The 24561-nt window shown below is 42.8% G+C and overlaps 2 protein-coding genes across 5 annotated transcripts in view; one reads left to right on the top strand and one right to left on the bottom strand.

Annotated features, from left to right (window-relative positions):
* Positions 1 to 15046, bottom strand: part of PPME1 (protein phosphatase methylesterase 1) — a 34517-nt gene extending 19471 nt beyond the window's left edge. The window contains exon 1 of the mRNA XM_069883357.1: positions 14840 to 15046. Coding sequence (XP_069739458.1) covers positions 14840 to 14937 — 98 coding nt within the window. The 5' untranslated portion in view covers positions 14938 to 15046. The remainder of the gene's footprint in view (positions 1 to 14839) is intronic.
* A 368-nt stretch (positions 15047 to 15414) lies between these two features.
* Positions 15415 to 24561, top strand: part of C2CD3 (C2 domain containing 3 centriole elongation regulator) — a 50825-nt gene continuing 41678 nt past the window's right edge. The window contains exons 1-9 of one of the 4 annotated variants that reach the window (XM_069883327.1): positions 15415 to 15753; positions 17303 to 17460; positions 18051 to 18250; positions 18682 to 18902; positions 19584 to 19716; positions 20891 to 21010; positions 22175 to 22319; positions 22725 to 22885; positions 24139 to 24354. In XM_069883327.1, the coding sequence (XP_069739428.1) occupies positions 15480 to 15753; positions 17303 to 17460; positions 18051 to 18250; positions 18682 to 18902; positions 19584 to 19716; positions 20891 to 21010; positions 22175 to 22319; positions 22725 to 22885; positions 24139 to 24354 (1628 nt within the window). In that variant the 5' untranslated portion in view covers positions 15415 to 15479. Of the gene's footprint in view, positions 15754 to 17302; positions 17461 to 18050; positions 18251 to 18681; positions 18903 to 19583; positions 19717 to 20890; positions 21011 to 22174; positions 22320 to 22724; positions 22886 to 24138; positions 24355 to 24561 lie in introns of those variants that run through there. The other 3 variants (XM_069883324.1, XM_069883326.1, XM_069883325.1) reach the window with 3 other exon arrangements.

Raw genomic sequence — 24561 nt, 5'->3', positions numbered from 1 at the left:
TATGTAGGATAACATATTTAATCCGTATATGCTTTCATATCTATCCTGCATCATTTAAGTATATTGTGACACTGTTCTCATGGTCCTTGATGACCAATAAATACTCCTGCATAGCTCTACAAACACAGAGGAAGGCAGCTTGAGGTCTTTAAGGACCATGAGAACAGCGTGGCAGTATACTTAAATGATGCAGATGTAATATTTAGTTAAGAAGGATGCCACCAAATCCAGCAATGCAACTAAAAGGTAGTGAGCCCAAACGGCTAAAGTTCTTTAAAAAGAAGAAGGATCTTTAAAAGCTTTATTTTAAATTAAGGATCATAACACAAGACTGCACAACACAGATGCCACATGAGAACAGGCTTTCAGGCTCCAGTTTGCTCCAGGTTCTGCACTTATTCCCACATTGCTTTAATTCCTTTAAAAGTCATAATCTACCCATACAGAAACACTGCTTTACTATCATCAAAAAATATCCCAGGAAGGTAAAATCCGGCCAAATGCATCCCAGTCACCGGGGACTTCTTAGTGCCCAGTTCTATCCAGAACAAACTAGAAAGCTAGTGCCTAGAAGAAAGATTTCTTTTTCCATCATATTGTTTGCCAAATACTGATAAAGAAGCACTGCATAGGCAAGAAAATCATAACAGTGGACACCAGGGGGAGAGAAGGTGCTTTGGAGGCAGACCAAAACTATTTCTGTTGAAAGAGGACTTGGTGTGATGAAAAATTTGGACATTGGTGCTACCCGTGGACTGCTTCGTGTCTAGTAACTACTGCTACCTGAAGAATTTTCCTCCTTTAAAACAAGCCAGCACCTTGCTGCCACAATATCTGAACGTTCAGGGAGTAATACCTGAACTGAGGCAGTAAAATAAGGCCTGGTTTTCCCAAGAACAGGTTATCCAAAGTTGAATCACAGTCGTTATTCCCCGTAATCAGAGAGACTCATCTCCTCTTTATAATAAGGCTAATTTTTGCCACAGTTTGTTGACGGGTACATCACAAAGCACTGCAACAAATTATGCCATAAATTAGCTGCTCCTTAGTACTAATGTCAGGGTGCACCCAACACCTCAGGCAATTCAATTCCCTTAAATTACTGGATGAATGGAGAAGTCATGTTCTGCAGACATAGTATAAATCAGGACTCTCAAAGGTGTCCAGTTGACAAACCAATTTATTTTTTTGCTTCCATCAAAAGGTGCAGCTGTGCCCTCTCCTTGTATCCTCATTACTAACAAAAGGCTCTGCAATCAACATTTTCCTGATGACTCAGTTGATGCAAAATCTGTTTCTCAGGCTGATATTCACTCAGTAAGGCTAAAAGAGTAGTGCTTAATTTTGGCAGTGACATAATTAGGCTAGATTCAAGCCTAGTACACAGGATGAGTAACAGCATACCATTTTAACAGGCTTTTTGCACTTCAGCTCTTATGGAGGAGGCAATCAGCACAGAATTTTAAAATAGACCATAGGTGTGGTGGATGAAAGGCCTTCACAGAAGAAAATCTCCTCTACAGAAGGAAGTTTTTCCTGAATTCTTGGCTTCCTGAAGAAGGTAACAGAAAAAAAAGCTTTTCAATTTTGTAGAAACAAAAGTCCCGTTTCCTCTGATATTTCTAGAATATGAAACAAAAAACAACCACCCCCTGAAGAGTCCACACGCTCATGCAGCATTGCTCTTGTCAAATTTCAATTAAATAAAAAGTCATATACACCTACGTAAATCCAGAAAATATTAATCACTGTTACTGTCTCAGCTTAATCACATTCTCTGAGTAAAGAAAAAAAATATCACACTCAAACCTTAGCCTTTTGTTGTAGATCAGGAAGAATAGAGCCATAGGAGATCAAGGTGACAAGGCTGCCATAATATTGGGAAGAACTAAGCACACCTGCCTAGGTGTGCAACTATGCAAGGAAGGGAGACAACATTTGCTGTGACACCGATATAATATTCTGCTAGGAAAAAATAAACAAAACCCCCTAGTGGAGGTCAAGATTCAAACAGCTAATGCTGAATTTCATAAGCAAGAATCTGGTATGAAATACAGCAAATTTGTATTATGGACAAGAGCTTCAAGCTACCCGACACTACAATTGGTTTATTTCCTAGGACCACAAGAATTGGTATGAGGAGGCAGTGAAGGTCCATCTAGCTCTGTAACATGTCACTGAGAGACACCAGCACAGCAAGTGCTCTAGAAAGGGTTAAGTAGGAAATAGGGTGTGACCTCCAAATTTTCACTCTAAGCAGGATGAGGATCTCCAGAGGCTGCAACCTCAGCACTGTGTTGCATTAAGGGAGGACAGTTTCCATTAGCTTGTCACATAAACTACAAGTCACTTCCAGCCAGAGCTACTTCCACAACATCTGCAACATCAGTGCCAAGATTTAAATAGGCTTTGAGCAAAAAGAAGCCATTCTGTTTGCTTCTAAGCCCACACTATCATAACTACTGCCTGTTCTTTACAATATTGACTGTACACATACATGTCATTTTCCTTACCTAGGCCATGTACTTTTCATGTTGAGAGTCTTACTTGGTTGATTGTTTCTTGCCTGGAAGCAATCCCAGCCCTGATCACTCACTCTCCACTTCTGGTTCTTTCTGGAGATAGAGAGAACTGCCTACAGCTTGGACGATTTTCCTTTTCCGCTTTTTGAATAAGTCAGATGTGCAATTAGTGACAACAAATTTCATCACCCTTTTAAAAGGCAGCATTTCGAAGTAGTCAGTTTTCCACAGCATGTTAAGGCTGGGTTTGATTGTCCTGAGTAATTCCAGGTGATTAGCAAATATCATCACCTGCCTAGCTACACCACTCCCAACACAATCCATAAATCTGGTAAACAGCAGGAACTCCCTGGAAACCTCCCCTTTACTGTGAGACCAGAAAGCTTGTAAGTGGAGGCAGAACATAGGTAAATCCCAGAGCAAGCTGCTGATAAATTGTATCACATCAGGTGATACAGTAAGGACAGTTAATATTACACAAGGCAAGAGAATACAGCCTGTGACTACTGCGAGGCCATTAAACTCCTGTTCTGTAGGAGAGGTATGAAATCACATGAATCAGCAACAGCACAAGTCTAGGACAGTTAGAATCAATTAATTATCACAAAGAACAAGAAATTAACTTCTCAGAGTTGCACAAGCCCAAGCTGCAACAATGTGAAGTAGCTTGAGCTGCTACTGATGACATCGGGCTCAGGTTCTGTCACAAACAGCAAACTCCATGTTGCAGTTTCTACCTGTGAGCACAGATTTTTAAGCATTCAAGACTGCCAAAGGGCATATCAAGCCCAGTACTAATCAAAGTCACCTACCAATGATGTGGCCAAGCCGCACAGCAAATGTTCATTAATCCTGCATGGACAAGAGCAGATAGAGAGGGACATTGTCCCTTTCTGGCAAATGAAGAATAGATCTCAAGTCACTTACCAGGGAATAAGGCAAAAAAATCATATTAATAAGAAGGGGCACACGGCCCTGTGAAGCACAGACTCCATAAAACTGGTGGTTTGTCAGCTGACTGCATACACCGAAGTTAGAGCACAGTGACCCCAGTCATGGTGTGATTCTCGGGCACCTAAGGACAGCCTCAACTTGGAGCACAGACTGCACTACCGCACACAAGGCACTGGTGCCACCAGGTCTGGAATACTGTACCTACAGCTGGATCAATAATTTAAGGATATAACTTAAGAGGATTCAAAGAGGAGCAGAAATAATCAAGGCTGGAAAACAGGGCATGCAGTTGAAAAGCTTTACAGAGCCCAATCTGGTTAAATGCACCAGGACAGATGTGGGGTGGGTGGTGGAGGAGGATATTAACTTAGTTTAACCCTTTACTCATTTCAGCTGCTCAGATTGAAGGGAATTTTTAGTTTGTTTTTCTCAAGCAGATGTCTTCATGAGATCAGATAACTTGAAGAACTTGGTATCAATCTCAAGCCTCTTGGACTGACCTGAGGCAGATTTTTCTGCTGGAACTGGCAAACAGAAAAGGCAACCCTCCAGTTACTGACAGCACTGATACACAGCAACTGTAACACACAATAAATCTGGAAGGCTAGGGAAGAAGATATCTTCTTCCTTCCCCATTCTTCCAGATTTAACCACTCCCTGTGCTGAAAAACAATGGTTTTCATAGAAGCAGAGAATGGTTTGGGTTGGAAGGGACTTTTATCTAGTCCAACTCCCCTTGCCATGACCAGGGACATCTTCAACTAGAGCAGGTTGCTCAGAGTCTTGTCCAACCCGGCCTTGAATGTTTCCAGGGATGGGGCAACCGCAACTGCTCTGATGTTTCAGCTGTATCTGTTCCACCTAAACACATTACAATGGAGAAGATGAAGACAAGTAGCAGAACAGGAGACAAACTGTTCCTTTCAGTAGCAGCACAAACCCACATAGGGCTGGCCTCATCACATTACCATGATCAGAAATTGTGAAGCAACCACTGATTGAAATGGCTAAACTTCTGCTCAGTTTAACAAAAGCCATCCATAATTCCTAAGCAAAAGTGAGATTAGATTGGTCAGCTTTCCACTTTGCTTGGGTAAAACCTGAATGGGAAATAAAAACAACTAAGAAAACCAACACAGCCATAATCAATTGACTTAAGGAGTATTTTTTATCTCCTTCCAACACCATTCCTGACACCACCAGTCCAATGCAAGGACTAGAATTTTCATGCGAGATGCAGGAAGATGCCAATACCAAGACAGACTCATTGAGAATATCTCATGGACTGCAAGAGGAACCCAAAAAATCAGAGCTGAGCCCTTCCTTGGGAACTTGCCACTGTAATTCTTGCCATACTGTTTCATTTAGCGGCAGAGTGAATACTTGAAATCCAGCCTGACAAGAGTCAACGCCTCCAGAGAAACTGTTACGAGTTGTGAGTCATATATGAAATATCTGGGACCCACCGCCATTTTTAAAAAAGAGAAAAAGGAAAACTCGGGGAACTACAGGCTGGTCAGTCTCACCTCTGTGCCTGGCACAATCATGGAGTAGGTCCTTCTGGAAACTCTGCAGAGGCACATGGAATATAAGGAGGTGACTGGGGACAGCCAATGTGGCTTCACTAAGAGCAAATCATGCCTGACAAATTTGGTGGCCTTCTACAATGGGGCTGCAGTATTGGTGGGTAAGGGAAGAGTAACCAATATTGTCTAACTGGACTTGTGCAAAGCATTTGACACCATCCCACATGACATTCTGGTCTCTATAAAATAGGAGAGACATGGATGTGACAGATGCACCACTCGCAGTGGATAAGGAATGAGCTGTATGGTCACTCTCAAAGAGTTGCGGTCAACAATTCAAAGTCCAAATGGATACCGGTGATGAGCTGCATTTCTCAGGGGTCAGTATTGGGACCAGTACTGTCTAACATCTTTGTCGCAGTGGTATTGAGTGCACCCTCAAAAAGTTTGCCTACAACATCAAGCTGTGTGGTGCAGTTGCCATCCAGAGGGACCTTGACAGGCTTGAGAGATGGGCCTGTGCTAACCTCACAAAGTTCAACAAGACCAAGTGCAAGGTCCTGTCCTAAACCTGGGTCAGGACAACCCCAAGCACAATTACAGGCTGGGCAGAGAATGGATTGAGAGAAGCCCTAAAGAGAAGGACTTTGGAGGTGCTGATGGATGAGAAGCTCAGAATGACCCGTCAACACGTGCTCGCAGCCCAGAAAGCCAACCATATCCTGGGCTGCAACAACATGACCAGCACATCATGGGAGATGACTCTGTCCCTCTAGTCAGCTCTCGTGAGACCTTACCTGGAATACTGCATTCAGTTCTGGAGTTCTCAGCACAGGAAGTACATGGATCTCTTGGAGCGAGTCCAGAGAAGGCCATGAAGACGAGTCGAGGACTGGAGCACCTCCAATACGAGGAGACAGGCTGAGAGAGTTGGCCTTGTATAGCCTAGAGAAGAGGCTCTGGGGAAATCTTACATCAGCATTTCAGTACTTAAGGGGGAGGCCACAGGAAAGCTGGGGAGGAGCTCTTTATTAGGGAGTGCAGTGATAGGATGAGGGGTAACAGTTTTAAATTGAAAAAGTGGAGGTTTAGATTAGATATTAGGAAGAAATCCTTTACTGTGAGGGTGGTGAGGCTCTGGAACAGGTTGCCCAGAAAAGTCACAGATGCCCCATCCCTGGAGGTGTTCAACGCCAGGTTGGATAAGGCTTTGATGCAGTGGAAGGTGCCCCTGTCCATGGCAGGAGGGGTGGAACTGGATGATCTTTAAGGTCCCTTCCAACTCAAACCACTATGATTCTATGAATATATACCAGAACTCCTACATTTGCAGGGGAACTGGGAGCAGAAAGTGAAGAGAAGCTGGGAATTAAAACCTACAGTCACCTCCAAATTCAAATACATACAAATTGTTATTTGAAGCAAAATACTTGCCTCCAAACAATGCTTGGGAAATATAAATGATCTTCCGTTTAATAGTGAACCCCAAAAAGGACAGAATAAACATGCAGAATAAATACCCGGTGACCACAGGAGGCTGGGCAGTGACTGACTTCAGAGAAATTTCTCTGAAGAATCAAATCAGTCTTTGATTTGTTATTTTTCTAGAGCTTCTTTTTTTAGCAATACATCAACACATATTCAAAATTAGAAGTAAGGCCAATAAACAGCAGCTGTGATTTTGCACCTTCCTGTGCTGAAGCAGTATTTCGCTGACCAAATATTTAAATTGACAGAACTAATTACTGCTTTCTAAAGTAACCAGTAGACCAAAACAGAAATGGATCTAACATCACAACTTCTCTAGAACGATCCCTAAACTCCATCCCAGACAGCATATGAAACTCGGATCGCAAAAAAAAAAAATCCTGGGCACCCTCTACAGCCAGTTTTATCCTATTATGCTGTTTGTCATCTTCATCATGTATTTAAAATGTGCACATACTGCAAGTGATTCCAGAGCAACAGAAGCCCACACAACAAATCTTTCACTAATTTTTAGAAGGGCTTTCTTTCAGGTATTTTCTTAAAAAGAAAAAGACTACGGTTGTACCAAGCAGGGAGAACCATTTTTAGAAATGTCATTGTTTTGCTGACCGTGAGTCCATATTTAAAACTATTTACACAATTAAAGAACATCCCATGATAAAAGATACTTAAAAAGTAAAGATACTTAATTATTGCACCATATTTGAGCCTGACCAAAGCAAAGCAAACATAATTTACATGCAAGAACTGCCATAGCTGACAAGCTGTATTTAAAAATGCTAGAAGTTGACAAGGACAATATTTGAAGTTCTGCCTTCAAGATACTGAATACATTAAATGTTTTTTTTTAATAAAGTTTCTAATCCATCTTTTTTCATCTGTAAGGATGGATTAGTTGAAATTGTCATGATTGAGTTACACAGATCTGATCCAATCAAGCCCTTTTAGATAATTAAAAGACCTTAGGAAATCATACATAATTTTTATTCACATACTGGAAAAAACCTGCAAACTGCCTTTCATTTTCAAAACCCATCCAGATCTTCAACTCCGAATAAGCCGGGTCTGCAAGCAACCAGTGGAAAAACTTAATGCAAAATAAGACAGGACGTGCATCAGCCACCAGGAGCTGCTGCTGTGGGTCTCGGTCCTTCTGCCTCACTAGCGATTTTGCAAATTCCATTATTTGATTTCTCTTAAGAGCCCTGACTACAAAGCATTATTTCCATCTCAACCAAGTGAATCCAACAAATCACTTCCAATATGCAAGCAATTTAAAACATAATTTTCGGCACATTTGCTCCTTAAAATAAATGGACATTGAAATATGAGCTTCAAGTTCCTCTCAGTGTTGTAATTTTCATGTACTGCTTGAGTTGAAGAAAAGCACCATCTTTCCTTAAAAGCAGTATTTTGGTAACATCATTCAGTTGGACAATTTTGTCAGAGAGCACTTAAATACAGGTAGGAGAGCGCTACGCTGGCAAAGGCGGGTACTGCTGGAATGCTGCACGCACACGTGTGTGTCCGCAGGCAGGAGGGGGCTGCAACTCAGAGGAAGCAAGGTAGCAGAAATCAATACTACATGCTGCGAAATACGATGGAATTCTAAGCATACATCTTGTGCTACCACAAAAGCCACTAAAAACTATGCTGCAGCAGCCATTTTAACTACTCAGCAGTTTTACTTCAATATTAACACCAGCATTCCACACAAGCAAGGATTCAACATGCCTGCTGTTTGCATTTCCACATGTGTCATTGCTTTGATATATAACCAGAAGCATGGGAGAGGTTGCAGCTGTCAGAAGAGCTAAAATTCACAGGGACGGGGCAGAGCCTTGGCCGCGTGTGACAGTCCCAAGGGCACAGCACAGCTATTTGTTTTGGCCCCTTTGACTTACTGAACGAGACTCTCCAGTAGAGAGACACAGGCTGGAGCACCTTCCATACGAGGACAGGCTGAGAAAGTTGCGCTTGTTCAGCCTGGAGAAGAGAAGGCTCTGAGGAGATCTCAGTGACCTTCCAGTACCTGAAAGGGGCTACAGGAAAGCTGGAGAGGGACTATTCACAAAGGCTTGTAGTGATAGGACAAGGGGGAACGGGTATAAACCGGAGAAGGGCAGATTTAGACTACACATTAGGAAGAATTCCTTCACCATGAGAGTGGTGAGACACTGGCACAGGTTGCCCAAGGAAGCTGTGGATGCCCCATCCCTGGAGGTGTTCAAGGCCAGGTTGGATGGGGCCTTGGGCAGCCTGATCTAGTGGGATGTCCCTGCCCACGGCAGGGGGGTTGGAACTAGATGATCTTTAAGGTCCCTTCCAACCCTAACTATTCTATGATACTGTGATTCTATGACGTAAGGAAGTGACCATACCAGAAAACAGCAAAAAAAAATTTAAAAAAGAAGACAAATAAATCTATATTTTCATATTTCAATGCAGTAATAGGTGACATATTACAAAATACTGAAGCATGGATTAACCTTTTAATGGCATATTATCAAAAAGATGTAAGACTTCACGCTTTGGTTATGATGCCTTCCATATAAGTGGCAGAAGCTCCTTTTCCAAATGAATAATCTCAGAGAAAGCTTGAAAACAATGTTTTGAAGAAAGCATCCTGCCCTGTAATTTGCCTTTTCAGTCAAGGATGATGGGGCTTGAGAAATCTCAGTGCTGCAGCAAATTATTTTACTGTTTTCCTACAGCAATATCACTTACTCCGCCCACTGCTTCCAATGATCTGCTTTCAACCACATCATACAGTCACATTAACATGTTGTTAATAAAACAACAAGCCTTGTTGATAAAAAAAAAAGAAAGAATAAAAATGAGTGCCCAATACACTGGTTAGAGGATTGGTGCCTATGAACCAAAGCATTGGAAAAATCAGCTTACCAGCACTGTTGGATATTAAGTTTAAACTCCTTTTAATGGCCCTGCTTCCAATTCAACCAATTCAAAGCACAGAAATAAAATAGAGATTTATAAACACAAGATGCTTAACATAGCAAACAAATGTTTCTCTAAGTTTAATTATTTTTATTCCCCATAAAAGTTTGAAATTTAAAGGACTATTTCAGTATAGGCTTGCACATTTGCCAGCACTATAAGTCACACTCTCATTTTTCTCTGCATAATTAATCACATTCTCTTTTGGTGGCCCGACTATAGAATCTTGCACTCATTTGTGTTGAATTGCATCCTGCCCTGACTAAACTTAGTTAAGCCTAAATTAAGTCAGGTAGAAATAATTTACACAACACAGACATGCAGCAGAACTGTAGCCCACAGCCCGAGTTGAGGGGCAGAGTCATACCACCAAAAACCCCCCAGTTCTCCTGAGAGGTAAGGAGTCCTCCATCTACAAACACAGATGGAGTAATCTTTCCAGTTCAGAGGTGTGTAAGCCTCTGTTCAAGTTCCACATCGAGTTTTGGGTACTACTGTCCAAAAATAAAAACACAGCTTAAGACAAGGACAGATCAGAGATCTTGGGGGAAGAAGAAAGGTTAAAGGAATAAAGCACTGAGGTTACAGACTCAGGTTCAGAAGCAAGGGTCCAGATGACACTAACATGCAGTCACCCTTATCTCCTGTGAACTTCATCTGCAACCATAGAGGGGTAAAGGACGTGATCACACACACATTGGTTGACAAGTTCGATCCCACGTAGTCCTGGCATTTTGTCAGCTAAAGGCCTGAGCCAAAGCTTCTGCTACACCAGCATTCGTCACCCACGCTCCATCCTCAGACAAATGCTGGAGCTCTCACATGCACCACCCTAACCACACAGGAAGGACAGTCAATACCTATTTAAAAAGCCACCTCACCACTCTACCAGATCTCCCTTCCAGCCCTCCTTTGCAACAGCAGCCAGAAAAGCATCTACAGCACAACAGCCTTACCTCACCATTACCTGTACTTCACAGTCTCTGTATTCCACTTGTCTCCTTTCTACCTGTAAGTCGCAAGTCTTTCCAGATGAAACCGTTCTCATGTCAGATGCCCAATCCCTCACACAATGGGAACATCACCCATAAAGGGATTTATTTGATGTCAGAGTGGTAAACCAAAACCACAACCGTGTCATGCAACTACAATATGATTATGAACTACGCCCACTGCTTCGAAGCAGACGGACATGGGAATTCTCTATCCGTAACTGCAACACCAGATTTCATATCAGTGCTTTCAGAAAGTATTTGAAAGGGAAAAGAAGAGGTTTATTGCATTATAGAACAGTAGAAAACAAACTTATCTCCATATTTATTTCCCTAGCAGAGTGTTCAAAAACCCTCCAAAGATTGGAAGCATTATATAAATTACTGTATAGGATTGCTACTAACAAGCACTGCACAAGCTTAAATATTACTGAACTGCCAAAATACCCCACAGGCATACATCATAAAACCCATTTAAAAATGCCTGGAAACGTTCAACTGCAATTTGCTTGTTTACCTCCAACGAGTAAGTGAAGTAGCAAACAACACGAGGATTTTGTCAGCACCTCATCACATTATTAACTTAGTAGTTGTTATTAGAAAAATTGACAAAAGCAAAGGCTATCACGAGGATGAATTTTCAGGAATGACAACACTGACGTGGAAAATACACCCTACTCTATGGTATCACTTTGCAAGAACATAGCCAGCTGGAGGCAGAAGACATCAGCTCCTTTAGCTGACTGACTCCAAGGCCTCGCAGCAGAGCACGGATCACCCTATGTTGCAGGAAACTAATGTTTTATTTTTTTAACATGGAAATACCTGCCTTCAGGAAACAGATATCTAAGAGAAGTTAACATCAGCAGCAAGACAAATTGCAAACTGATTTTAATCCTGTTCAAGGCCACTTTAACACCAATGTTGGAAGTTTATATTTATTATTAAAGTTGAGATTCCTAATTGAACAAGCCATGTGTCGTGGCGTTTGTTCACAGTGCCATCAGTGAATGCACTGAGGTATCAGATGAGGTGCTGACAAAGTTTACATGAAACCAGTATAAAGTACATTCAAAATTACATAAAATAACCATAAGGAATGAGATTCTTAAACAAGATAAAAAAAAAAAGAGGAAGAAATAAAAATTTTATTTCTTCACCTAGAGCACAAAAATTGTGTTTGGCAGACTTCACACAGCATAAGTGTTTTCTTGGTTAACTCCATTCTGAACAGAGCTAGCATAATTAAATAACATTTTTAACAACAAATCTAGCCTTCTATATACCATGTAGCCTTCAGCAAACTTCTGTGAAATGCAAGACACTCACAATATAAACGGGCTAAATAGTGGTTTGGTGACTTCCTCATAACCCCACAGCTCAATATATAAGGAAACAGAGTCCGCAGTCCCAACTCTCAGTTTCAGACAACCAAAAGATAAAGAAGAGCAGACACCAGTCCTGAGTGAATTGCTCCCTCTGAAAATCATTCAAAACTGGTTCTTTCTAATCTCAATGCCTATTTCCACAAATTAATCCTTAAATACAACTTTGTTTGCTTAGCCTTAGAGCCATGGCATTGAAAACTTAAATGAAGCTTATCTTCAAAACAATTAATATTAAAAGAAATAAGTATTTGATTAAGATTTGTTAGTATTAGCTCATATAGTGACTACATCAATTGTATTATAACTATCCAAATAACATATAAATAATAAAATGTGAAATACATGTTTTAAAATTCTGCTTTAAAGGAAAGGAGGAATAGTCCTTTCCCATCCATGAACACTTGAACAGTTTTATTTCAGTGACAGCAAAGTAGTTGCCTTTTTCATTATTTCTCTTAGTTTTCTGATTTCATGCATCAAGGCAAAGGAGATTTCCTGTAGTAGTTGTAGGATATTTTTATCCTCCAAAGAGAGCACTCCATATCGTGCAGCACACCTGGACCTCACAGAAGCTGGCTCTCACACAGAGGCTGGCATTCCTCCAGAGGATCAACTCCTGGTCTCTGTCACAATCAAGACCTCAGATTTTGTACTTTAACAAGCAGCTACATACAAAAAGTCACACAGCCCTGAAAATGCCATCTCTCTAGGTTTAATACAATCACCATGTTTCCACCATTCTGCTTAAATCTACACTTTTGCACAGGGCTGCTGAAGTGTTCCTTCTGGTCAGCATCCTGCGACCGCAGCTCTCCTGAGCTCCAGTCCCCGTGATTATTGCCAGCTTCCTTTACTTCACTCTGCAACTACAACTTCCCTCGCTATAGTCTAGCCATAACCCTGCTGCAAGATCATCTTGCTCTCCTTTTACCATAACCAGGTACCTACTTGGAAGATGAGCTGCTCCCTTCACATCTCTGGAGATTAAATCACTAAATTCCCCTCAGAGCTATCCCATTTGCAACCCATATACTTCCTTTGATTCATTGCTCAAGAATAAAGCTTTTGCTGAGGTTCTTTCTGTCCAGTCAGTCCATTTTAGTTGCCATTCATACACTAAGACACTGGTCAATCCTAACTCACTGCTTACAAAATGCGTTCTCACTCCTGCTTGAAGGACCTGACATGTTGCACTGTAACAGACAATGCCAAATGAAACATCACTGTTGCCTGAAGCGGGGACTTAAGTCACTTGGCAAAGCTCACTGACTATACAGCTCCATGCAAGTGTCTGCTGCAGAGAAATAATAACATTTAAATACAGCTCTTTTCCCAAGCCGTGCTTGCACCAGCTTGGAGGTGCCATCTAGATAGATCACGACGTGTTAGACCCTCCCTTCAAACACAGATGGCAAAAGGACTCAAGAAAAGGGCTGCTGAAGCAATGTCATCATCAGCCACTTTCCCCTGGCACTGAGAAGACTCTTCTTGCAGCAACACGTTTGCCTGCCTCCTCACCAGGAAGAGGTGGCTGGGGAAGCTCTACCTGCACGTTGCTCTCCGCACGGGCACTGATGAGCCAGCCAGCCCAGGGCTGAGCTGGTCTCCCTCGTCGTGTCACCACCCAGGGAGACCCACCATGCTGCTGGCACCTCCATCAGGCTGCTGCCACCTCCCCCCCAAGATACTCGGCCCTTAAACCTCCCAGCAAAACAGCACTCGCTTTTCTCCCTTTCCCTGCCAACTCCCCAAGGAACAATCATCTCCCTCCCAAAGTTCCCTCACCCACAGCCCCCCTCCAGCCATCAACCCCCTAAACACTCCAGCAGCAAACACCACCACCCCAGCAACAATCAATCCACGCCTGCCGATACAGGGCTTGTCCCTCTCCCCCTACCACCTTCCAGCAAAGAGGACCTCCTGCCCCTAACCCCCCCAATAACAAGCATCCCCTTCCCCCAAGACACCCCAAAACCGAGCACCCCCTCTCTCCAGAGCTCCCAGTAACGAGCACCCCCTCTACAACCAGAGCTCCCAGTAATGAGCACCCCCTCGGCACCCCCTCTACAACCAGCGCCTTCAATAACAAGTACCTCCTTACCCCCCCAACAACAATCACCCCCTCTCTCCAGACTCTCCAAAAACAAGCTGTACTCCTTCCAGACCCCACAATATCGAGTATGCCCTCCCTCCAGATCCCAGTATCGAGCATCTCTCCCTCCAGACCCCCCCCTAATATCGAGCACCCTCTCCCCCCAGGCCCCCCCCAATACCGAGCACCCTCTCCCTCCAGACCTGCGCCCCCCCCCCTTCCTCAATACTGAACATCCACTCCTTCCAGACCTCCCACTACTGAGCACTGGTGAGACCGCTCCTCAAATACTGTGTTCAGTTCTGGGCCCCTCACCACAAGAAGGATGTTGAAGCTCTGGAGCGAGTCCAGAGAAGAGCAACAAAGCTGGTGAAGGGGCTGGAGAACAGGCCTTATGAGAGAGCTGGGGTTGTTTAGCCTGGAGAAGAGGAGGCTGAGGGGAGACCTCATTACTCTCTACAACTACCTGAAAGGAGGTTGTAGAGAGGAGGGAACTGGCCTCTTCTCCCAAGTGAAAGGGGACAGGACAAGAGGGAATGGCCTCAAGCTCCACCAGGGGAGGTTCAGGCTTGATATCAGGAAAAAATTTTTCACGGAAAGGGTTATTGGGCACTTGCACAGGCTGCCCAGGGAGGTGGTTGAGTCACCTTCCCTGGAGGTGTTTAAGGGACGGGTGGATGAGGTGCTGAGGGGCATGGTTTAGTGTTTAATAAGAATGGTCGGACTCGATGATCCAGTGGGTCTTTTCCAACCTGGTGATTCTGTGATTGTACGATCCTCTCCTTCCAGACCTCCCACTACCGAGCATCCCCCGCTCCAGAGCCTCCCGCTAAGGCTACCCAGGCCCGAGAATCCCGCACTGTCCCCGCTGCTACTGCCCTCCCTCCCATTCTGCCCTCCCCCCGCCCCCGACACCTACCCCATGCGCATCTTGGAGCCGGATTGGCCGCCGCCGCTCGGTAGCGGGGGCCGCGGCGGGAGGCGCCCCAAGTGCAGCTGCTTCTCCAGGGCCGACATGGCGAAGAACGAAACACCAACCCGGGCGGCCGCGCCGCGTACCCCGAACCAGCCCCGGCTCCGCGCCGCCTCGCCGGAAGCGGCCGCTCCAACAGCACCGCCGCGCGGCACCACGGGAAGCTGCTCCCGGGGCCTTATGGGAAATGTAGTTCCCACCGCAGTCACGCGCCGGAAGCGCCTCCCTCCCCCAGCGCCGCCGGGGCGCTTTCCTTCTGGTGCCTTATGGGAAATGTAGTCCCCACCGCCGCACCGCGCCGGAAGAGCCTCGCTCCTCTAGCGCCGCCGCGCGGCACCACGGGAAGTTTCCCTCCTGCTGCCTTATGGGAAATGTAGTCTGCGTTCTCCGTTTAGGCTCCTTGGGGCGCGGTGCACGACGGGAGCTGTAGTCCCGCTCCCGTTGCCGAGCGGCGGCATGCGGGGCGGGATGCCGGGCGGGGTGCGGAGGCCCCGGGCGGCCGCTCCGGCGGCGGGGGGGTCCCGGCGGAGGGCAGGTGGGCCCGGGAAGGCGGGGTGGGAGCGGGGGAACCGCGCCTTTCTCCCGCATGTCGCTGACGCCGCCGCTCGTGCCCGCAGGTGCCGGCGATGAGGCGGGGCGCGGCAGCCTCCCGCCGCTCGTGGAGGGCCCGCCGCGCTGCCTCCTCCGCTGCGCCGTCTCCAGGCTCCTGTGGACCGGCCCCAGCCCGCCCGGCGCCGCCCTCGTCCGCCTGAGGTGGTGGGGAGAGAGCTCCGAGGGCACCGTCCTGCAGCCCGGACCGAGCGCCGCCGCCCGCTATGCCGTCCGCTGCGGGCCCCGGCGGTTCGGTGCCTACCTGGCAGGTACGGCCGCCTTGACGACCCCGTGCAGCGCTCCGGGCCTGGGGAGGAACGGCTGGAAAGCTGCCGGCTGGAGAAGGGACCTGGGGTGCTGGTTGACAGCGGCTGAACGTGAGCCAGCAGCGGCCCAGGTCGCCCAGAAGGCTAACAACGTCCTGGCTTGGATCAGAAATAGTGTGGCCAGCAGGAGTAGTGAAGGGATTGTTCCCTTGTACTCTGCTCTGGTGAGGCTGCACCTTGAATCCTGTGTCCGGTTTTGGGCCCCTCAGCACAAGGACATGGAGCTGCTTCAGCGCATCCAGAGAAGGGCAGCATTGCTGGTGAAGGGTCTGGAGCACAAATCTTATGAGGACTGGCTGAGGGAACTGGAGTAGTTTAGTCTGGAGAAAAAGAGTGCAGAGTGACCTTATCGCTCTCTACGACCACCTGAAAGGAGGTTGTAGTGAGATAAGGGTTGGTCTCTTCTCCCAGGTAACAGATGATAGGACAAGAGGAAGTGGCCTCAAGTTGTGCCAGAGAAAGTTCAGGTTGGATATTAGGAAAAATATTTCCACCAAAAGGGTTTTCAAGCACTGGAAGAGGCTGCCCAGGGAAGTGGTGGAGTCACCATCCCTGGAGGTATTGAAAAGACGTGTAGATGTGGCACTTCGGGACATGGTTTAGTGGTGGACTTGGCAGTGTTAGGTTGCGGATGGACTTGATGATCTTAAAGGTCTTTTCCAACCTTGACAATTCTGTGAAAAGTTCAAGAGTTAGTTACCCACCATGTAACCCCAGTCCTGTTTTCACTTATGGCTTTTTAAGTCATTTTTGTGATTTGGGAGACTTTTGATCTCAGCCTGGAATTGCTGGAATGAGTCTCTCTAGTAATCAGGTTTAGTGTTCAGTTCTACAAGCTATTGAAGGCTTCTGTAGTCCCTATAGTTTCAAGATCAGATTATGTTTAGTGTTATACCTATCACACTTAAGATGTATTTCAGTGTTCTAGGGGCATGAAGAACAAGAAGATAGTCAAATGATCTTGTAATGTTAGTAGGGGACTGAATTTACTGAAAGATCTCCAGGGAATTTTTGCAAGCTATTGCTACTCATAGAATCGCAGAATGGTTTGGGTTGGAAGAGACCTTCAAAGGTCATCAACCATGCCGCTATGAGCAGGGCCATTTTCAACTACAGCAGGTTGCTCAAAGTCTCATCCAGCCTGATCGTGAACACTTACAGGAATGGGGCATCCACAACCTGTTCAGTGCCTCACCACCCTCACAGTGTAGAATTTCTTCCTTATATCTAATCTGAATCTGGCTTCTTTCAAATTAAAACCATTATCCCTTGTCCTATCATAATTAGTCCTTTTGTGGTAATCTTGTACTTATTTATCTTAATTTATTATCATTATAACACTTCTTTAACTGCTACCTCATTATCGTAATTTCATGATACAACAAACCTTATGTTAACCTCTAGCATCTCTGTCATTATAACAAAAATATCTTGTCTTAAATTGTGACTGTGTTGTGTGAGAAGGGATTGAAATTCTTCCTAATTTTTGCAGATATGGGTGTGCTTGTGCTGGAGGTAATGACCAAACGTGACCATCTTCCAATTGGCAGAGTGCAAATCACCGGACTGTCCCAGCTCTCTCCCAGCCATCCAATCAATGGGGTTTTCCCCATAGTGTCACCAGCATCTGATAAGCTAGGAGAACTGCAGGTAATCCTTACTCTTTACTTTTGCTCTTTAGCATAAATTCTATTGCTATAACACCGGTACAATTGGGTGCCAGGATCAAGCTGTACTGGGTGCACTGCAGACCCGGTCCAAGGCATTCATGAACGAAGGTAGCAAATGAAAAATGAATACTGACACTGTTGACTCTGTTTGGTTTAGAAGGGTGTGTGTGGCTTTGGTAGTTCAGCCTGATAAAGAAAATTTGTAGTTTCTACACTCAGTGTGATTTTTAACAGCAGATTTAAAAATGGGTCCTTGGTTCTAACACTTCTCCACAGTCTCACTGGGCTGAAATTGTAGGTGATTATGAAATGTGGGGTTAAGAAGGTGGTGGTCTGTTTTGCAGCCCTGGGTCTGGACAATTTATGCCTGTGATTTGAAAACACGGAACATGAGATAAATAGTTGTAAATATGTCAGAGTTTCATTATGTTACATAACTGCATGATATAAGTATTATTTTGTATAGAAAAGCAGCAGTTTTCCAGAATGTGAAAAGTAAAATTGAGTACAGCATGTACTGCACTCAATTAAGAAAAGAATGAAATACTATTTTCACATTGTGTCTTTCAGGTCTCACTAGTTCTGGAACCTCTGCCAGAACTTTACAACACCAGCAGCACGATCAAGACCACAGATGCAAGTTTAGATATTGCTCCTTCTCAAGAAAGCTGCAAGCCCCGGTTTCTTGCTCCGTCACAGCAGTCCAGGCAAACACGAGTGACTATTGCTGACCACGAGTCCATGGATAATAGCAGAGTCACGAGTCCCAGGTATCTTTTTTTCCCCATGACAAAATTCTGGGTTATTTTGCAGTTCACACTTTTTTTAAGCCGTGGCTGTACACTTGTGAGTTATGGAATGCCTCATCTTTTTGAACAGGTGTTTTGTATGAAATGCAGAACATTCTGCATTTCAGACCTTACAGGGACAGTTTCTCATCTGATATAAATTTGCATCCTGTGTTGACTTAGTTGAAGCTTGGATAGTTGACAGAAGAGATGCCACAACCTTTTATTTACAGCTCGGCTTAGTCTCGGATGCTGTGAATGGAAGATGAGGAGTCATTAAAATAACAGGTCACATTTGGTTTTGGAGCATGTGCTGAAGCAGGGCAGCTGCAGCACTAAGGAAAATCTGAAGAGGTTTGAATCCCTTTACCGACCAACTGTAGTGGTTATTGAAATAATGTTTCATTTTACAGTAAAACAAAGGACCATTTGCTCTTTCAAGAGAACTCTGAAAACATAAAGGACGCTATTTCTGCTTCTCGTCACTGTCTGATTTTACCAGATGAGCGTTTGAAAATGAGTCCTTCAAATCACCAAGTGTCCTTTCCCACCAGTACTGATCCTGAAGCACCTGCTAGGACTAACACGCGTGTGCTCTCTTTACATAACCCAGCTACAAAAGACCTGCTTTCAGGTTTGTATACAACTGGCATCATCTTTTAGATTTCACAACAAATAGGTCTTGATAATATTTCAACTGCCTATCTAGAGATAAAGACTTAAGGAAAAGTGATACTTTGCATACTCTCACTATCTTATTTCAAACAGAAAATGATAAAAGAAAAGGCCTTTGCTTAAAAACTACTGACTTAATCTTCTTAGAAGGTGGTGTGAGTATCCAAACCAGGCAAAACTTGCTGTCCTAGCAGTATGCTTGAGCTCTGGATTCAAATGAGCATCAAAGTAGGGCACATTTCCATATGTGTTGTGTTTTGAGGTTTTTTTTTTTTATAGTTACAGAGAAGACCTTAAGTAGACTGCTGTTGAGACATCCTAAGGTGACAAGCCTCTCTTCCATAAATTAATCTTGCTGCTCTATCTTAATAATGCCCTTCTAATGCCTAACTTGGTGTGTGTAGATTTTATTTGTACAGCTCTGAGTAGGAGGCTGTCAGAGGATTACCCTCGCGTGCTCCCAGCTGTACTATCTGTTTTATGCTGTATAGCGTGTACTTAATCTCCATTATGTCAAGATCTCTTTATAACAGCTGAAAAATGAAGTTTCTTGGCTGTAGGTGGCACATTTATTGTGTTTACACATGGCTTTTAAATTGCATTTGAATGCTGAAATTTAATCCTTCTGCTTATTTCTCAGCTCTTTTGGATCAAGGCAATAAACTCCGTGATGCCATGGTTGTTTCTGCAATGAAGTCTAGTCCAGACATGGAGATTGAACTGAATGAAGTGCCTCCTTTTATAGAGAGAGATGATTTCAAAGCACCAGCAAAGTGAGCTTGGAAAAGGGAGAAGTTGTATTAAGTTCCAAACCATAAATTTTGAGACCTTGTTAGGAAACTTGAAATACTGACCTTCATGTGATGTATTTCAAGATTCTTGTTCAAATAGGAAATTAATTTCTACTTGTGAATAAAAGCCTACATTTTGTGAATTGATTTTAATCAGCATGTAGTAAGCCTTGATTTAAGTCATTGATTTTAATTTTGTTTCACAGCATTTTTGTATTTAGTACAGAATTCTTTGATGAGGAGATGTTAAACCTTGATAAGGAATAAGGGTATGATAAGGAACAGGGCAAATTGAATGTTACTTGATCACAGAGAACAGGTTTTCAAAGAAATGTAAGTAACTAGTAACATAAATTGAGTACATCTGTGTATTCTAGGTTGCATATCTTTATGCAAAAATACCCATGAAAATTTGCATCTCTGTGTTCTTGGAATTAGTAGTCGTTATCATCTTCTATATGATCTTTCTTAGGAGATTGAAGAAAAACAGTGTGTTTGTGCTTTTTCAACTTCTGCCTCCACCTCTTTTTAGTACTAGGCTTGGTAAATGTTCTCAATTCAGTGAAACTGAATTTTAGATGTATTAGGACAAATGCGTGTTTATCAGAGGAGAAACTTCGATTCCTTATTTTTGGAAAAATATTAACAATGTCTCCTGTTCCGCTATAAACCAGAAAAAAAGTCATTGTCTTTGCCAGTCAGTGATGCTGTTGCAAACACAATTTAAATTATTTCTGCTCAAATTATTCCAGTTTGTTTAAAACTAGATGATTCTGGAATATCCAGGAAAAATTGATAGAACATACTTTCTAAACATTTTCCTTGTCTTTCTTAAGCCCTGTCTTGTTTGCAGCAGCTGTACTTAAACTTCAACACTAGGCCAGCCTTTTGCGGTTGAGCTTGATCATCTTAAAAGTCCTTTCCAACCAAAATATATCTGTGTTTCTATGACACATTGCAAAGCATAAGGTTTGGAATGTGACTTGCAGCAGACTGCAGGGCTGCAGAAAGTTTTTGTGTGTCTAGAGACTAAGCTGCCCACTGGAGAAGTCTGTCTATAAATTGATTTTTATCCTTGATTAATTAGTCTGGAATGCGCCTTAACATCTTTATTTTTCCTTTTACTGCTCTCTGTGCTGCGATCACTGTTATCCAGGAGCTCGAAAGGCTTGAACTCAAATTTTTTGCCTACTCCTGAAGATCCTGATCTCTTTGCACCTGAAGTGCCAGGTCAGCCTGACTCTGATGAGAGAGCAATACAGCTGTTGTTGGGCAGGTGAGTGTAATGCAGTGGAGATTGCTGCAAGATTGTCCTTATACTGAAAAACATCTCTTGACTCTTCAGATTTTCCACACTTCTGGAAATGTAACCAGTGAATTACACATGCAAGTGATGGAGGCGTTTTATACCTCAGTTTGCACTCAACTTTGATGCATGGCAACCCAGATAGCTCAAACTCCCTTGATGGAAAAGCAATATCAGAAAGGTTAACCACAATCTTTGATAAAATTAAGTTCTTTAATAGTCATAACTGTTGTGTGTACATGAAACATATACAGAGTTTCTTTAAAGAACTTGCAGTCTGTAAATTAAAAATAGAACCAATTATTATTTTTAGTCTTTCTCCAGATGTTAAATTGACCTTTTTCTCTCATTTTGTGTAGCAAGAACATCAATGATGCTTATGTTGTATCCAGATCAGGGATATGAAGCATACAGCTTCTGTGTCAGAGATGGTTCAGAGTTTCAGTTCATATGTCCTGTGCCCTGCGCTTACTATTTTCTCTGCAGTTTATCCCTGGATAACACTGAAGTGTTTGCAGATCACAAAATGGTTTTGAACTTGCAGTAAACCAAGCAAAACCCAACTTGTTCCAACCGTGTTCTAAAGATACTTGTATTTATCTACCCAGATATAGCTTGTATTTATTTTATACTAAAATTAACTGTCCTTAAGTATTACTGGTATCTCAAAGCGTTCCAGAAGTTATAAAGTACTTAACAAATAGAAGTTTTATAGGAAGATATTAATAGATATATTTTAGGATGAAAGTCATCAAACACTGGAACAAGTTGCCTGGATAAGTTGTAGAATCTCCAGCTTTGGAGATACTCAAAATCTGACCAGACAATTTTCGTATTTGCATCCTGTATCTTTGAGCAGGGGTTGAACTCCCAACCTCAACTGTCCTTTGATTATATGGGAATATATTCACACACGATTTTTCACACTTGGTCCAGAGATGTTATGACAAGATAACACAGCAGGCTGGGTCACAGACATGTAGTAGATCGAGCCCAGTGCTCTGTAACTTCGGTTGTATGTGGAGTGGATATAGCGCAAATCCAGTATAGAATAGACAGTATTGTAAGAATTCATAAGAGATTCACTGCAGAACTTGCAACACTAAGTTATGTTTCTTTCTCTTCTGTTCACAGTGCTGATTTATCTCCTCTGCATTTCTGGGATCACACAGATTCCCTTTTGGATTCTCTCTCTCTTGGGAGTGAGGTGTATGACAGTGAACTCAATGATCCCCATTATGACCAGAGTCTACTAGAGAGTCTTTTTTACACAATTCCTGTAAGTGGAGAGCAAAAAGGAGGTGCTTAATCTGTAATCCCTAAGGTGAAGAAAGTGAGAAACCTGCATCAAAAATAAAGGCTACAAATTACAGTATTAGTAAGGCCAAGTAAGCATTAAGTATCATACAGAAGCTTTTAAGAACATTGCTTAAAATTAATATTATTAGCAGAATATTATTAAGACTACAAAGTCAAGCATTATATCTGGAAATTGCTAGTATTGAGGCTGTCAAGGGAGACAGGTTTTATTTAAACATCTGAAAAATTCTTCGTAGAATTCTAATTATTTCAAATTATGCAATCCACAAGTTTTTCTTTCTGATTTATCATGACCATTATGTATCTTTCTGGACAACTATAGTTAATTTCTTTTTTTTTTTCATGTGCATTATTTCTGTTTCAGAAATCTGATTCCAGTTTAAGTGATTTCCTCAGCGATGATGATGTTAACTCCTCAAAAAAAGTAACCAAGACAGAAACTCTCAAGAAAGCTAATCCAAGGAATTCACAGAAGGATTCTAATGCCTTTGATCGGGATCAGAAGGTGATAGGAATCAAACCCAGGTAAATAGTTACATTAGTGACTTGTTTAGCAGGATCTTGCTCATTCTGAGTTAGTATTGGCAAGAATCACACTGTGTTATTGTGCTCTATCATTATCACACAGTTCACTGAATAACCATTTTGGCGGGGAATTTTCATAGCATCAGTGGGAATGATGGATCGTCAGCATCAATAAGGAATTGCTATATGACGTTAAAGAAACCATTGAGATGCAGTTAGTTCAAATTACGAGTTTGCAAAAAATGCAGTAAGCCTAATAATGACATTTTGAACTGTGGAAGCAGAAATGGAGAGGCCTTAGCAGGCCTCTTGACTGAACTCTTGCCCTGCCCCCTGAAAAAATAACCCATGTGTAACCTTCATGATAAATTAGTGCCCATGCTGAAAAAAAGCAGACTCCAGACCAGCTTTGTGCAGTTCTGTGGCCTTACATATGTAGCAGATATGAAATAACTTGCGTCCGATTATCTGGTTTTGCACAATATCTCTAAATGTGTAATATCTGTATCTGGGTTACAGGGACAGAGTTCACATCTGCAGAGTCTGTTTCTCTGCTGATTTGTGTTCTCTCCTCTAGCTGTGGTAAAGAAACTTCTGTTCTGACCTGATCTCAATTGTATTCCCTTTTTTTCATGAGAGAACCAATAAAAGTGTCCCTAAAAATCCAGTTATCAAGCTTTGCTTGTACAATACAAGTTAATATTGAAGGTTTATCGCTTTTATTTTTCTAATTCAGCTCCAAACAACAATTTCTGAAACTTCTTACAAATACTGTTATTTTTATATTCAGGTAAAATTTGTATCTCCAGTGGTGCCAACACAAAACTGTTTTTACAAGTCTTACAAATGAAGCACAATTGAGATTTTAAATTGTGCCAAAATCCTGTTGCTCTTCCTCTGCATGTGTCCATGTGTGTAACCATATCATCTCCCTTTTTTTTCATATGGCATTAAATGAAGCTTTTCTTATTGAAGAGTTAGACTGCATAAGATTTTTTCAAAACTACAGCAACATGGGACAGGCCAGGTTCTTTTCTAGTATGTACTCTACATGTTGTATATTGTAAGATTTCTGTTATGTAGACCACACGATTCATTGTAAATAATATAATAGTAATAAATAATAAATAAATAATTAAAAAATATATAAATAAATAATTTTAAAATAATATCTCACCAAGCTACAATTTTCCCTTTGTGTGGTCATGTTAAAAATGTTCATATAGTCCTGATTCTCAGTTTTATCATTTCAGCTGCTCTCCTGTGAGACCACTTGTTCCTCCAGAAGATCACACAGAACAGGTTCATGCCACATCCTTGAGTGCAGACAGGCTGGCATTGCTGGGACAAATACACCTAGCCAGAATCATCATTGAAAGCTTGAAAATCCCTCCTGAGATCATCCAGATTACACCAAGAAAGAAAGGCTTAATGGGGAAGCCTCCAAGGCCTCTATCACTTAATAAGTGGTAAGGGGGATTGTTTCTCACTGGCTTATTACTTGCAACTTTGAGGCAGATTTCTCTGAGGACAGTTGTGTAGTCCAGCTTACCTAAGCTGTCCAGGATTCTGAGATCTTTCAATTTTTCTGCTCTTCTGCTCTCCGGAAACTGTATACCATAGACTTCTAAAAATTAGAGATGTCAGTAACTTATCCTGTTGTTGGCTCACTTTAG

The sequence above is a fragment of the Phaenicophaeus curvirostris genome, chromosome 1 (assembly GCF_032191515.1).
Source record: "Phaenicophaeus curvirostris isolate KB17595 chromosome 1, BPBGC_Pcur_1.0, whole genome shotgun sequence".
NCBI classification, from domain to species: Eukaryota; Metazoa; Chordata; class Aves; order Cuculiformes; family Cuculidae; genus Phaenicophaeus; species Phaenicophaeus curvirostris.
This window is presented reverse-complemented; position numbering and strand designations above follow the sequence as displayed.